Source organism: Myotis lucifugus, unplaced genomic scaffold (genome assembly GCF_000147115.1).
Source record: "Myotis lucifugus unplaced genomic scaffold, Myoluc2.0 scaffold_38, whole genome shotgun sequence".
Lineage (NCBI taxonomy): Eukaryota > Metazoa > Chordata > Mammalia > Chiroptera > Vespertilionidae > Myotis > Myotis lucifugus.
Window position 1 is genome coordinate 4,711 of NW_005871086.1, and position 15,071 is coordinate 19,781.

General features: G+C 39.5%; 3 gene segments (V, D, J or C); all 3 read right to left on the reverse strand.

Moving 5' to 3' along the window:
* Nucleotides 1-586: 586 nt before the first annotated feature.
* On the reverse strand, nucleotides 587-1,105 carry LOC102429380. The segment is given in 2 exon segments: nucleotides 587-921; nucleotides 1,045-1,105. Coding segments are annotated over 2 exon segments (381 nt in total).
* Nucleotides 1,106-8,476: 7,371 nt separating this feature from the next.
* Nucleotides 8,477-9,474, reverse strand: LOC102443178. The segment is given in 2 exon segments: nucleotides 8,477-8,850; nucleotides 9,426-9,474. Coding segments are annotated over 2 exon segments (423 nt in total).
* A 3,575-nt stretch (nucleotides 9,475-13,049) lies between these two features.
* Nucleotides 13,050-13,694, reverse strand: LOC106696958. The segment is given in 2 exon segments: nucleotides 13,050-13,483; nucleotides 13,643-13,694. Coding segments are annotated over 2 exon segments (486 nt in total).
* Nucleotides 13,695-15,071: the final 1,377 nt, after the last annotated feature.

Sequence of the window (15,071 nt, forward strand, 5' to 3'; positions counted from 1 at the left end):
ACTGAAAGGTCTCAGGTTCTATTCTGGTCAAGGACACATGCCTGGGTTGTGGGCTTGATCCCCAGTAGGGGGTGTGCAGGAGGCAGCTGATCAAAGATTCTCTCTCGTCATTGATGTTTCTAACTCTCTCTCCTTCTCACTTCCTCTCTGAAATCAATAAAAACATATTTTAAAAAACTGTGTAATAATTTTGTGCTCAAGGACTTAGTGAAAAGTTGAATCAAGGCAGGCTTTAACTGTCTTGCTTATAAACCTCACACTTATTTATTAGGAGGGCCATTTTTAATATCCTATTATATTAACTATATCATAAAAAGAAATGTAGAGCCATACCAATACATATAATATATATTAAACATTTAAATAATTTTTATTTCCAGGTTTTAGTGCATTATTTCCTAAATAAAAGCCTTCCTTTGTCTTAGATGTCCCTATACATGTGGAAGTCTAATTATCCTAACAACTATATTAATGTGCATACAATACTAGAAATTTTTATTAAATGTACTTTAAATTTGATATTTTATAATAAAATCCACCACAGTGGATCAAACAGTCACAGACTCTCAGCAGCCAGGCTCCTTGTTCAGAGTTTGTGCTCAGCTCCCCCTGCAGTTTCTGTCACTGTGTCACCCAGCGCACAGTAGTACATTGCAGAATCTGACTGGTGGACGGAGGCTTTCTCCAAGTGGAAGGTATCTGGTTGTTTTTGGTATGTGGCTACAAATCCTTTGCTGCTTCCACTCTCGTTGACCATTGTGGCTGTCAGGAGGAGCTGTGGACCTTCTCCAGGATACTGAACATACCAGAAAAGAGCAGGGAACAGTATGGTCTCATAGGAGCAATTCACAGTCAGGGGAGCTCCTTCTGAGAGAGTCACTTGGCCTTTTGTCTGCGTCACCGAGTCTCCATGGATTCGTCCTGAGGAAAAATAAAAGAGAACTCTGTCACCTTGGGCATGAAGCTCTTCAACAAAATTAAAGTTAAAGAATTTCCTGACATAATACAATAAATAATCCATATTTTAAGAGGTGTGTTACTTACCCAGCACTAAGAGTACCACAGTCACTAAGCCCAGAGAAGAGTTCATCTCTACAGTATCACCTAAATAATGTTCTTGACTCTCAACATGAAGAAATGCTGAAGTCACAGTGAAATGATAAATATACCAGTAAGCCTGTATTTCACACAGGAAATGTGCTTGTGTTGGGAAGCTGCACCCCCTGGTGGACAGGGATTGAAATGTTTCTTAGGTTACCAACTGAATACCACAGTTCGCATCTGTGACACTGAGGCACATGTCAGTTTTCAGCTGCGTTTAAAAATCTAAACAATTACTATCCGAAGCTCTCAGATCTTTTTTTGTTCTTAAGACAATACCTGACATGCAAGTACTTTAACAGCGCATGCAGGGTATTCCTGTTGTTGGAAGATAGCAATTTTGTTTTAACATTTTAATACAGTACTATATATTCTCATGTACCTGTTGTGGGCCTGCCTAGAATCCACTGAATCAGGAAGAATTTGGGGTTGAAATCAGAGGAAGTAATACAAAGTCTTTATTGAGTGAGTCTTCACTTTTCAGTACTGTACCCCAATATAGAACAATGACTGACATTTATTACGTGCCTACTAAATATTTGCTAAATTGAACTGAAATAAGCAGTCTTTCATTGAAAATTCACTACTACATCACATACAATATTTCCTCAGTCTTAAAATATAAACAGTTGTAAGATATGCTTTCTTTTTAATGTAAAATTTCAGGAGAAAATAAATAAATGAATTTCAGAATCAGTTTTTAAGTATGAATCCTAGACAGAAGAAACATCATAATTGAAGTTAGATCATCAATAAAGAGTGATCTCAGATGCATCGACAAAATTTCTGCTATGTGAGATGTATGCAGTTTTACTGCCTATGTTTTCTTCTAGGATTGTTATGGTTCTGTGTCTTACATTTAAGTCTCTTATCCATTTTGAGTTTATTCTTGTGTATAATATAAGTTGGTGATCTATTTTCGTTTTTTTGTTTTTTGCATGTACCTGTCCAATTTTCCCAAACCATTTATTGAGGAGACTGTCTTTATTATATGCTCTTGCCTCCTTTGACAAATATTAATTGATCATATTGGTGTGGGTCTATTTCTGGGGTCCCTGTTCTGTTCCATTGGTTTATATGCCTGTTCTAGTGCCAGTACCAGGCTGTTTTGATTACAAAAGCTTTGTAGTATAATTTGATATCCAGAATTGTGATCCCTCCAACTGTGAACTCATACAACTTAACAAAAGAAGAACAATCCAATTAAAAAATGTGCAACAGACCTGAATACATACTTATTCAAAGAAGACATATAGACGACCAATAGACATAGGGAAAAAATGCTCAAAGTCACTAGTCATCAGAGAGATGTAAATTAAAACTACTATGAGGTATCACCTCACACCTGCAAGAATGGCTACCATCAATAAATCAACAGACAATAAGTGCCGATGAGGATGGAGGAAAAAGGGAGCCCTAGTGCACTGCTGGTGGGAATGCAGACTGGTGCAGCCACTGTGGAAAACAGTATGGAGTTTCCTCAAAAAATTAAAAATGGAACTGCCATTTGTCCAGGGATCCCACTTCTGGGAATATAATCTAAGAAAACAGAAACACCAATCAGAAAGAATATATGTACCCCCTATGTTCATAGTAGCATTATTTACAATAGCTAAAATCTGGAAACAGTCCAAGTGCCCATCAGTGGATGAGTAGATAAAAAAAGTTGTGATACATTTACACCATGGAATACTATGGGGCTATAAAAAAAGGATTTTGACTTTTTGTGACAGCATGGATGGAGCTGGTGAATATTATGCTGAATGAAATAAGCCAGTCAGAGAAAGACTAATATCACATGATCTCACTTATATGTGGAGTCTACTGAGCATAATAAAATGACTAACAGAACAGGCCCAGAAGCTTGGATTCATGGAACAGGCTGACATATCTCTGAGGGGGGGTGGGGGACAGGGAGATGGGAAGAGAATAACCAAAGAACTTTTGTACATCTATGCATAACCAACAGACACAGACAATAGTGTGGGGAAGGCCTGGGGTGAGGCGGGGGCTCAGAGGAGGGGGACTAAGGAGGGTGGGAATTGGAGGACATCTGTAATACTGTCAACAATAAAAAATGAAATAAAATTTTAAAAATGCTTTCTACAACCATCTACCTGCCACATTCTGTGGACTTTCACTTTAATCAAATAATGTTCGCCCACAGATAGACCAGGAGCTGAGGATTTGTATCAATAGTCTGTAGCATAAGTTAGAACTCTCTTCTTCATCAGCTATCAAATTGTGGGAGATATACCAGCTGATATTCATCAAACAGCTGATAATAGAATCAATGTGTGAGTGATTTAAAATGACAGATTCTGGGATCTCAACAATAACTTCATGAAACATTTTTAGGACTGAGACCCACTAATATGAAAATTTTAAAGCTCCCATAGGTGGTTTTGTTGCAGCCAGCCTGATACCTATTTATAAGATCTCATTTGTGGTAACTGTCCTAGACCAAGGTGGCTCTCAAAGACCAGAGAAAGCTCTGCGATCAGCATGGGGTAATGGCCCTGTGATTACACGAGTTTTTTAAAACTAGTCATTTTTGCCCGGCCAGTGTGGCTCAGTTGGTTGAGCCTTGTCCCATGCACCAGGAGGTTCAATCCCCAGTCAGGACACATGCCCAAGTTTCAGTCTTGGTCCCCAGTAGGAGGCATGCAGGAGGCAGTCAATCAATATTTTCCTTCATAGATGTTTCTATTTCTCCTTCTCTCTTCCTCTCTCTGAAATCAATAAAAACATATTTTAAACAAATAAAGAAACTAGTCATTTATATTTTGATAGCAGCAAAAGCAAGCACTGTTTTAGTTCTCTATTTATGACCATTCATTTTATAAAACAAAACAAAAAACCTCTGAGGGTTATTAGGAAAAAGTTCTAGAGAAAGCCACACCTTCTGCAAGGCCCTGCAAACTTTTATCTGTAGACGTGTAGATGGAAGCTTAGTTCAAGCTGTTTCCTGGAATTCTCTCTACACAGATTCAGATCAAGGGACTTCATGAGTCGTCTGAGTGAACATGTGACTAGTCTCCCAGATGTGGACTTAAGCAATTCAGGCCCATCCCTGCCTGGTAATCAGTTGGTTAGAGCATCCTCCTGATAAAATATGGTTGCAGATCCCATCCTTGTCAAGGCACATACAAGGATTAACCAATGAATGCATAAATTATTGAAACATCAAATTGATCTATCTCTCTCTCTCTCTCTCTCTCTCTCTCTCTCTCTCTCTCTCTCACACACACACACACATCAATCATTAATCAATAAATCAATTTTTAAAAAGAAATTCAGACCCAGATACATAAATTCTTCTCCACCTTCTAAGATATAATGTCAGAACCTGCCACAAAATTCATTGAAAGGAATTTGAAAAAGCAGCCACAAACTTCTATTCCAATATACAAGGAGAAAAACAAAATAAGTTGAGAAGATGTTGGGTTGAAAAAAACAGCACAGCATATGGGTATAGAAAGTTGTTATGTATACTTTAAAAAACATATTTTAAAGCAAATGAGAACCTATAAGAGATTTATTTTGCATTTGGTGTCACACAAGAAAACTTAAACATTATTAAGGGGAGATATATGTTACATTTTTATTTTAATGGCTTTTTAAATGCATGATTTTCATAAAAACAAATTGCACCTATTTAATGTAAACAATTGTATAAGATTATTCATTTCTAGATACTTGTGGATCCATTACCACAATCAAGATAATGTACATACGCATCTCCCCCAAAGTTTCCCCATGTCTCTTTGTAATCCTTCCCTCAACCTTGCTCCCACTACCTATTCCTGTTTTCAGGCAACATCTCTTTCACATTTTAGTTTGCATATTTTATAATTTTGTATAAATGGAATTATTTGTACTCTTTTGTCTGGCTTCTTTCTCTCAGCATAATTATTTTGAAATTCTTCCATGGTCTCATGAGTAGCAACGTTTAATTCCATTTTTTGCTGATTAGTAAGTATTCCATCATCTACACTAATAATAGGGCCATCACGACTAGGACAGATGACTGAACAGTGGGCTCCTGGCCAACGAGGCACACAGGTGGGAAGGGCCTGTGGGCTTTGGGCCTCTGGGTCATGGCAGCGGTGAGAATGGTCTGTGAGCCCGGGGCCTTCGAGGTGCATTGGTGGTGAGAAGTGTCTTTAACCCTGGGCCACGAGGCACGGAGGCAAGAAGTATCTGTGGACCCCTGGCTGCCAGGGTGCAGGAGAACTCTGGGTCTCAAGCTTTCGGGGGTGTGGCCAGCCTTCAAACTGGATGGTGACAAGAGGGAGGAGGGAGCCCCATTCCTCACAGAATCCACTCTTGGGAGGAGGGAGTCTGCATGCCTGATCGCCCCTAACCATTCTGCCTGCCTGCCCAAGGGTTCCCGGATTGTGAGAGGGTGCAGGCCAGGCTAAGGGAACCCCCTCCCAATGCACGAATTTCATGCACTGAGCCTCTAGTATAAAGATAAAACAATTTGTTTGTTTATTCACCTATTGATTTACATTTTCATTAGCCCCTATTTGGGGTTGTTACAAATAAATCTACTATGAACATTTGTGTATACAATTATTTTAAAACATATGCTTTCATTTCTCTGTGGTCAATACCTGAGTGTGGAATGACTAGATCATATGATAGGTGTACATTTGACTTTGTTTAACTTGTTTGTTTTAGTACCATTTTGTAGATACCATTAGATTTTCTACTGGACAATTATGATGTCTGTGAACTAAGATAGGTTTGCTGCTTCCTTTTTGAATTGTATGTCTTTTATGTTTTCTCTTGCCTTATTGCACTGGCTAAAAGAGCTAGTACAATATTAAATACAGGAGGTATGGGCCAAAATTCTTGAACTTAGTGGGAAGCATTCAGACTTTCACCATCAAGTATGACATTTGATATAGGTTTTTTGTAGAGGCCTTTTATGAAGTTGGAGAAATTGCCTTAGATTCCAGATTCACTTGGAATTCGTAATGGGGAACAGAGGCTGGACTTGTCAAATGCTTTTTCTGTACCTACCGAGATTACTCTCATTAATTGATCAACTGTTGATTATCAATCTCTTTGTATACATTATTGATAAATTGTCACGACAAAATATTAAAAAATATATAACTCTTCCATTTAACAAATAATGAGACAAAGTTCCCAACTGCTTAGAAAGTAGTTTTTAATACAGTTTCCTCTGATAGCAAAAACCTGTTTCTTGGTTTTTTTCACCACTAATTATTTTCAGAGAACATTTGAGAGAAAGCCTAGAGGGTAGAAAAATTATTCTTCAGCCTTTGAAATATCTTAAGACAGTATGTTAAGGGGTTCTTTATTTATGCAAAAGGAACTAACAACAAATAATTAAATAATTGCAGGTTTGGCTTTTTCACACACAAAAAAAAGAGAGAAGAAAAAACAAGGACACAAACTGTAATTCAGGGGCAGACCACTAGGTTGTGTCTTGACAATTCCTTTTAGACCAAGTAGTAGACACTTGACTTGAGCAATGCACTGTAGAAAGGGTGTCAAACTCTTCCAGACTTTTGTGAATCTACAGGAAATGGAAACTTCATACATGACTAGTTATCACTCTCTTCTTCTGTTCCTTTAAACTTGCTTGTAATAAACCAGCCTAGACCATAGTTCTTCAAATTATCCAGTATAAATTTCTAAAAAAAATGTATACCCTAAGTGTTGATATATGTATATACAACTTTCCAACAAAAGTTGGAAGAAACACAAATGCCCATCAACAGATGAATGGATAAACAAAATGTGGTATGTACATACACTGGAATATTAGGCTTAAAAAGGAAAGAAATTCTGACACATGCTGCAACATGGGTGAACATTATACTAGGATATAATACTAGATGCAATAAGTTACAATATGACCAATAGTGCATTTGTCCACTTTTATGAGGCATCTGAAATAGTCAAATTCATAGGATGAGAACTCAAGGCATAGTTGCCAGGGGCTGGAGGGAAAGGGGGAATCAAGTGTTACTGTTTAAGGAGTAGAAATTTTCAATTTTTCAAGATGAATAGAGTTCTAGAGATAAGATAGTTGTGCTTCTTGATAAACTATGTAAGCATACTTGATATCACTCAATTGTACACCTAAAATAGTAAAAATTTACATTAAAATGGCAAAATGTTAATAACTTCAATATTTTAAACACACTCCTTTTCTGATTTCTACTGTGCACATCTGCTTTCCAAATCCTATATAATAAGAGGCTAATTTGCAAATTGTCCCCTCCACCTGGAGTTCAACCAGGGGGCAAGGCCAACCAGCCAACAGCCTACAGCCCCTCCCCCAAGCCAGCCCTGCCCCTGGTTAGCTACCCCATCCCGATCAGGGGTGGGGCCAGGCTGCCAACTGCCCCCAGCCCCTCCCGTCAGCCAGCCCAGCCTGATCAGCCCGATCAAGGCAGGCCGGCTGGAACCCACCCGTGCACGAATTCATGCACTGGGCCTCGAGTGTAAATATAAGAGTGAGTCCAATACAAGGTCACTTATGAAACACCATTACCATTCAAACTGTAAGGCATTAAGACAATGGGGTTAGACATAGAAGGAGGAATTATTAGAGAATGGGGATTTTGGATTGTGGAGCACTGATAAAACAAAGAAAGAGGGCAAGGAAGTGTGCAAATGTGCAACATGATGGCAAAAGCTTTTAGAATGGTGGTAAAGTTAAGGACAAGGTAGAAAATAGTATTTCACACTCTGCTTCTTCACAATGTTTTTCTAGCGCCACTAATTATTGATCTATTTATGAGTAAGACTGGTGGGAGGCAGGTATCTGAAATGAGCTCTTCCATGCTAGAGTATTAATAAGATGGAAGAACACAAAGTTTGGCACATAGTAGGCACCTTCGAAAGTAAATGTGGGTACCTTACCTCAGCTAACAAATATAAATTAAATTAACTCCGTAAACAATATAAAAGACCATACATAAAAAAGAGAAAAACAGAAAGATTTCATAGCCTTAGTTATTAAAAACAATGCCTTTAAAATAAAATATACTCAATAAATATTTATTGAACAAATTGATAGGGAAAATCTGACAATTTTACACTTTTACTGATTTTTGAGTCAGATGTTTCTGAATTTCCTTAGTCAATTCTTCTAGATCAATCTGTCACCAACGGTAAGTTGTTTATTGTGGCTCTTCTTTATATCCAATAAACAATTTCAACCCAAATTTTCAAAGATATGGATGTTTTTGATGAATGATAACTCTACACGTTCCATGAACCTAGAGAGGTATTTTCATAGAGTGTTTTCCCTCTAACCTTACCTACACCTGTGCTGTCACAGCCCTTGTCGCTTCCTGTCTGTGATTACAATTCCCCGCCTTGGTCCCTACAGCAGGTGGATGCATGAACCAGAGCCCTGGGGTTTTGGTGCACCTCCTTCTAACACGCCTCTCACTGTGGGCTCACTCAGGGCACAGAAATACACTGCTGAGTCCTCCAGCTGTGAAGCTGAGATGACAAGGTTGGCAGAACTCTTTGCTTTCTGAAAATTCAGTGAGTAGCGGCCTCCTGTGGCATTTTGCTGGTTGTAAGAGTCCTGACGAATGAGGAAAACCATCGCCCCACGGCTGAGCTGCTTGTACCAGAATAGACTGTAACTTGTATCACTGGTGTCATATGTGCACTCCAGGCTCACAGCCTCCTTCTCCTGCACCAGGATTGCTTGTTGGCCTTGAGTTACCTTCTGGGCAATACTGGACCCTGAGAGAAAAAAATACAAGCAGAAGGTTATGTGATAAATGATGTGAGATAGAAAAAATATATATATTTTGTATATATGTCTCCTTTTTCACCAATTAACCCTCCGCCCCCCCACCAGCCATTCCCACCCCTGGGAAGCCCCCACCGCCCCAGTGTCTGTGTCCATTGGTTATGCTAATATGCATGCATACAATTCCTTTGGTTGCTCTCTAACTGCCCCCCCCAACACACACACACATACCTCCCCTGCCATTTGTCTCGGAATCTATTTTGGTTCATCAAATTATGTTGATCATTGTATCCCTCATATGAATGAAATCATGTGATATTTATCTTTCTCTGACTGGCTTATTTCGCTTAGCATAATGCTCTCCAGTTCCATCCATGCTGTTGCAAATGGTAAAAGTGCCCTCTTTTTTATAGTGGAGTAGTCTTCTATTGTGTAGATGTACCACACAGAAAGAATTTTGTTTTACTCCCAGCCAGCTTTCCTTCCCAGGGTACTCATACAAGACTGCCTGCACCCCCTGTTGTTATGTCACAGAGAAGACCCATTCCCACTGGGGCATCCTCACCTAGCCACATGGAAGTTATGACCACCCTCAGAAGACCGGACACCAACATGTTCAAGTTCTCTCACTTGGTGGAAGATATCTTCTTTTTCTTCTTCAGTGTGAGGGCTCTGCAAGGTGAGGTGACTGACAGATGGAGAGAAGAAATGCTGAGCTGTGTGCTGCTGCTGCCCCAGAACAGGAAACAGGGTTTCTGGTGCAGCACGTTGCTGTGGGTCACGTCAAACTTTCTATGTACCGGCTGAGAGCCTCACCCAACCCACACTTCCTTTTGCATTAACCAACTCTTTTTCAATTTTATTTTTCAATTACCCTTTATGTCCAATATTATTTTGTTTTTATTTAAGGTGTATAGTAGTGGTTAGACAGTCATATACTTTACAAAGTGTTCTCTCCAATATTTTCAGTACCAACCTGGTACCATACATAGTTATTGCAATATTTTTTACTATATTCTTTATGCTGTACTTTACATACTAGTGACTATTTTATAACTATCAATTTGTACTTCTTTTTAAATATATTTTATTGATTTTTTACAGAGAGGAAGGGAGAGGGAGAGGGATACAGAGTTAGAAACATCGATGAGAGAGAAACTTTGATTCAGCTGCCTCTTGCATGCCCCCTACTGGGGATGTGCCCGCAACCAGGGTACATGCCCTTGACCTGAATCAAACCTGGGACCCTTCAGTCCACAGGCCTACTCTCTATCCCCTGAGCAAAACCTGTTAGGGCCAATTTGTACTTCTTAATCCATTCCTTTTTTTTCACCTGGGTCTGCAACCACCCTCCTCTCTGGCACATTCCTAGGTTGCAGGTTTGGTCCAATTTGGGGCCCCTACGAAGGTAACTGGTTGGTGTTTCTCTCTATCTATCTATCTCTCCCTCTCAAATCAATAAAATCATATCCTGGGGTGAGGATTTACAATTTGTTTTAAATATTTAAATCAAAATAGTTAAATGGGAATTTTCTACCATCTTCCTACCCCCTTCTACCCCCCAAAACAAACGAACAAGTTTCACAATTATACACTAAGTAGAGTGCCTGTGCAGAAGTTCAGGAATCTAGCACAGAAGTTACACTATGTGAGAAGCACATTCTGAGAACAAAACTATCTGAGATTGGTAGCATGTTAAAGGGTAGGAGGACCGATTTCATTTTTCGCTAGTCACGCCTTCCCGGGTGCAGCATGGTGCAGACCAATAGAAATCTTCTGGGCCTTTGATTTTTCCCATCGGGGAAAGTGAGCGTATGTGAGTGAGCCCTGGCTCTCCCAACTTTAGGGGAAGCTGCCAAAGAGCCTCGCCTCATTCTTGCCCATCCATATACTGAGGTGAGCTGCCCAGCTGGGAAGTGGGAAGCACCTGGAACAGCATCCAGGGCTCTCAATGGGCATTAAAGGGACACAGATCCCATTAACTGTAGCACAGACAGACGACATCAGGAACCTGCCCACGAGATGCTGGGGACACCTTGCCTGCAGATTCCCACAACTGGTCCACGAGCACCCCCAATGCTCAGTGTCTCACCCAAACATCATTCCACTTGGTGGCCGGCTACCAGTGCACACAGGAGGGCAACAAGAGTCAGCCTCTACAGATGGCTAGTTTGTGGGCTCAGAAAGGGTCCCACTGTGCGGGACTGGGTGAAGCCACACCATTTGAGCAGTCAGCACCACCTGAGGGAAAGCAAACAATAGGGAAGCTGTCAACACACAGTCTGGTTTTGAAGGATGAAAAAAAAGGCCATAATGTTTGTAGTGAATTGTCAAGCAAAGGGAGGAAACCGATACTGCAGTGAAGGTTTAAACTCTCAGTGAGTCTAAGTATGTACTGACTCTGCATCTCTGACCAGAGGATTTCTTCTTTCCTAAACAATTCCCATGTATATGTCATAAAAACAGTTAAGTCCATGGTAATTGTGCCCTCTCTCCCTCACTTCTAATTTGGTTTAGGAAGAATAAACCAATAAAACAAAACCCATGCATCATGCATCCCTCTCCCTGTCTTCCAGGAAATGGACCAATCAACAGGCACCTTGCTTTTACTGGACTGGAGCTAGTGGTTATAGTGAGGAAATAATGGAAGTCATTGAGGTGTTGGGCTACAATACTGGCCTTTCTTGTTCACATGTTATGCATCTGGTTTAATGTGATGCATTTCCTTAAAAGAAAAAACAATTAATTACTGACAACCATAACTCTCCCAAGAGCAATTATCTCACCATACAAGTCACCAATTCGTTAGGGAGAATATAAGAGATCTTGAAAATAACCTACTCAGGACCACAGGTGGGATAATTGGGAAATTAATGATTCATGCAACATTTTTCATTCCATTTATTTATCCATAACATTAAAAGAATTGACCTTTTTTTTAAAAAAAGAAAAAGGTTGTGGTTAGTAAAGTTTATTCAGTCAAAACATGAAGATGAGGCAAGGATATTTGGCACAAGCTATCTGTAAATTATCTATTCACCTAATGCCTTTGTGCACTCCACTAATAATAGTAAGGTAGATAATAAATACTTATAAAAATTTTCCTAGATAGCCCAGAAAGAAAGATTTGAATCATAATGGGAGAAAAAAATTACAAGTCTAGGAGTAGATTTAATTGTCTTAAAATAACAGAGTTTTATTGAGAAAGACATGTATAGATAGAAAGAAACTATATGTTCTTACTTAATGAAATAATCAAATACACACATTAGGAGTTCTGATCCTCACAAATCAATATATAAATTTAATTCTATCACAAAGCTTAAATTAAAAATATGAGTAAATACCAGAACTCACCTATCTTTAACAAACATCTACTGATTATCAACTATGTGGGAAAGTTCGTGCTGAGTACTGAGGCTATAGCAGTGAATAATATACAACTCAATCTTTTAAATTCTATGAGAGTATAAATGTGAACAAATATGTACAGAATTTGGGAAAAGAGAATTGCTTTGTGTGTTTAATCAGAAGCTCACTTTCTAAAATCATGTCCTACCCTGATTTCCTCAAACACACAAATAGTACATACCATCACTGGGCTCTGAAAACAAACATGTAACATATTTTTAACAATAAAGTGGTAAGAACACATAGAAAAAACTCACATTTTGCCACAAATGTAGAGGAAAATTAGTATAAATCTGTAATTTACTAAAATTTCTCACAGAACTATTAAATAGCAGGTGTTGCAAGAGAAGTCTCAATGAAATGAAAATGCTCAATTCAAGATATACAATTCAATTAAAAAATCATGATTCTAATTACACTAAAAATTGATGGAAATATAATTTAACTGTTAGCAATATTATCTGCTTACATAATTATCAATTTCACATTTTTTGTTATACATATTTTCTATATTTGGCATGTAATAATTTATAATCAGAAAAAGTAATAAAGGCTGTTTTCAAAACACAATAATTAAAAGCCCAATCATAATAAAGATTGTGATGTTGATGCTAAGGGGTTTCTTATAGGACAGGATTTTGAATAGCAAATATAAAGTCATCTTTAAAGCCTAAGTTTCAAAATTAAACACTATTAACTCACTTCAAGAATCCATTACCAACAAACACCCAACCATATGTTCTAACCCTTTCTGGGTCATCTTGAAACTGACCTCTTATTAAGTGTTTTTATACCAACACACTATTTTCCACTGCAAATAAGCAATAAGACAAATGCTGTGCTTGCAGGTCTGTCCCAGGCAGAGGGGGCTGCCCCCTCGCAGGTTTGTGTACAGGATGCAGGTGCCTGGGAAGCAATGTGTACTCGCTGCACAGAAGTAGACGGCAGAGTCTCCAGGTTGGGTTGCTGCGATGTGCAAGGAGAAATGTTTGGCCGCCTTATTCAAGAAAACGGTGAGTCTTTCATCTTCGTTTATGTCCTTATTTGAACGAATGCCTATAATGAACTGGGGACCTTTTCCAAGTTCTTGTTTATACCAAGGAAAGTAGTCAGAGCCACTGTCAGAATAAGAACAGTTGATAACAGCGGTGTTTCCCTCCTGGACATTCAGGGTAGAAGGATTCTGATCCACTTTCTCTCCATGGCTGACCCCTATGCAGAAAGAAGGAGTCAGAGAAAGAGGAAGAGTGACCAGATCATTAAACTTCATCATTTTCTTTTTATCCCGTAACTAAGGAACCCTGAATAAAGCCAGTGTTGCTTCTAAAGAATATCCACTAATACACTGTTTCCCATAAACCCTCAACTCACGGTCCAGCTGCAGCCACAAGAACATGAACAAAGCTCCAATGGACGTCTTCATCATTCTTCCTACTCAGGAGCAATTGTGCACCTGCAATCACAGCCAGGGGAGCTACCGCTGTTATCAAGTTACCCCTCCTTTTCTCTGACAATCATAGGGGTTTCTCACATTCTACACAGCCAATTAAAAAAAAGACTGTGCTTCTGCCAAAGCCTGTTCATTCAGAATCCACTAAAATGCACCCTCCACATGTTCTGCATCAGTGAGGTGCACTGCCATCTTGTGGTTACATTCACAACTACTGAACTTGCTGTTAAATATTCTCTTACCCTGTGCCTCTGAGGGACTCAAAACAACAATTGGTCAAATAAATTAAGTCAAATCAGAGAATACGGAAGAATATAGAGATCAAGGTTTGTAACTCTGCACACTACTGAGTCGTGGTTAATATTTTGGAAAGAGTCAGATGCTGTTGGTATTTATTCTACAATGGCCTGGGTTTACATGTTTGAAATTTGGAAAACGCAATGGTTCACTCTCTTAAGCAAAAAATACATATAAAATCTTCCTCTTCAAGCTGTCATACATAAACACAATGGAATACAACTCAGCCTTAAAAATGAATTAAATCTTACTTTTACAACAGTATGGATGGACCTAGAGTGTATAATGCTAAGTGAAATAAATCAGACAGAGAAAGACAAATACTATATGATTTCACTTGCATGTAGAATCTAATGAACAAAAGAAACAAACAAAATAGAAACAGACCCATAGATTTAGACAACAGACAGACAGTTGTAGGCTAGGTGAAAAAGGTGAAGGGCTTAAGCAGTACAAAATAGTAGTTACAGATTAGTCACAAAGATGTAAATTACAACATAGGGAATCCTATATAATAAAGAGGTAATATGCAAATTAACCCTCAAGCCCTCACAAGATGGCTGCCTACTACCAGGCCAGCAGGGGGGTTAATGAGGGACAACCAAACGACTGAACAAGCAGGCTGCATGGGGTGACCAGGCCAGCAAGGAGGGGGCAGGTAGGGGTGACCAGGCTGGCGGGGAGTTGCAGTTGGAGGCGACCAGGCTGGCAGGGGAGGCAATAAAGGGTGACCAGGCTGGCGGAGGGGGGCAGTTAGGAGGGACCAGGCCAGCAGGGAGGGGGCAGTTGGGGGCGACCTGGCTGGCAGGGTGGGGGCAGTTAGGGGTGATCAGGCTCGCAGGCACAGGCAGTAAGGGGCAATGAGGCTGGCAAGGGGGGGCAGTTAGGGGCAACCAGACAGGCAGGCAGATGAGCGATTAGAAGCCAGCGGTCCAGGATTGTGAGAGGAATGTTCCACTGCCGGTTTATTATTATTATTTTTTTAATATATTTTATTGATTTTTTACAGAGAGGAAGGGAGAGAGATAGAGAGTTAGAAACATCAATGAGAGA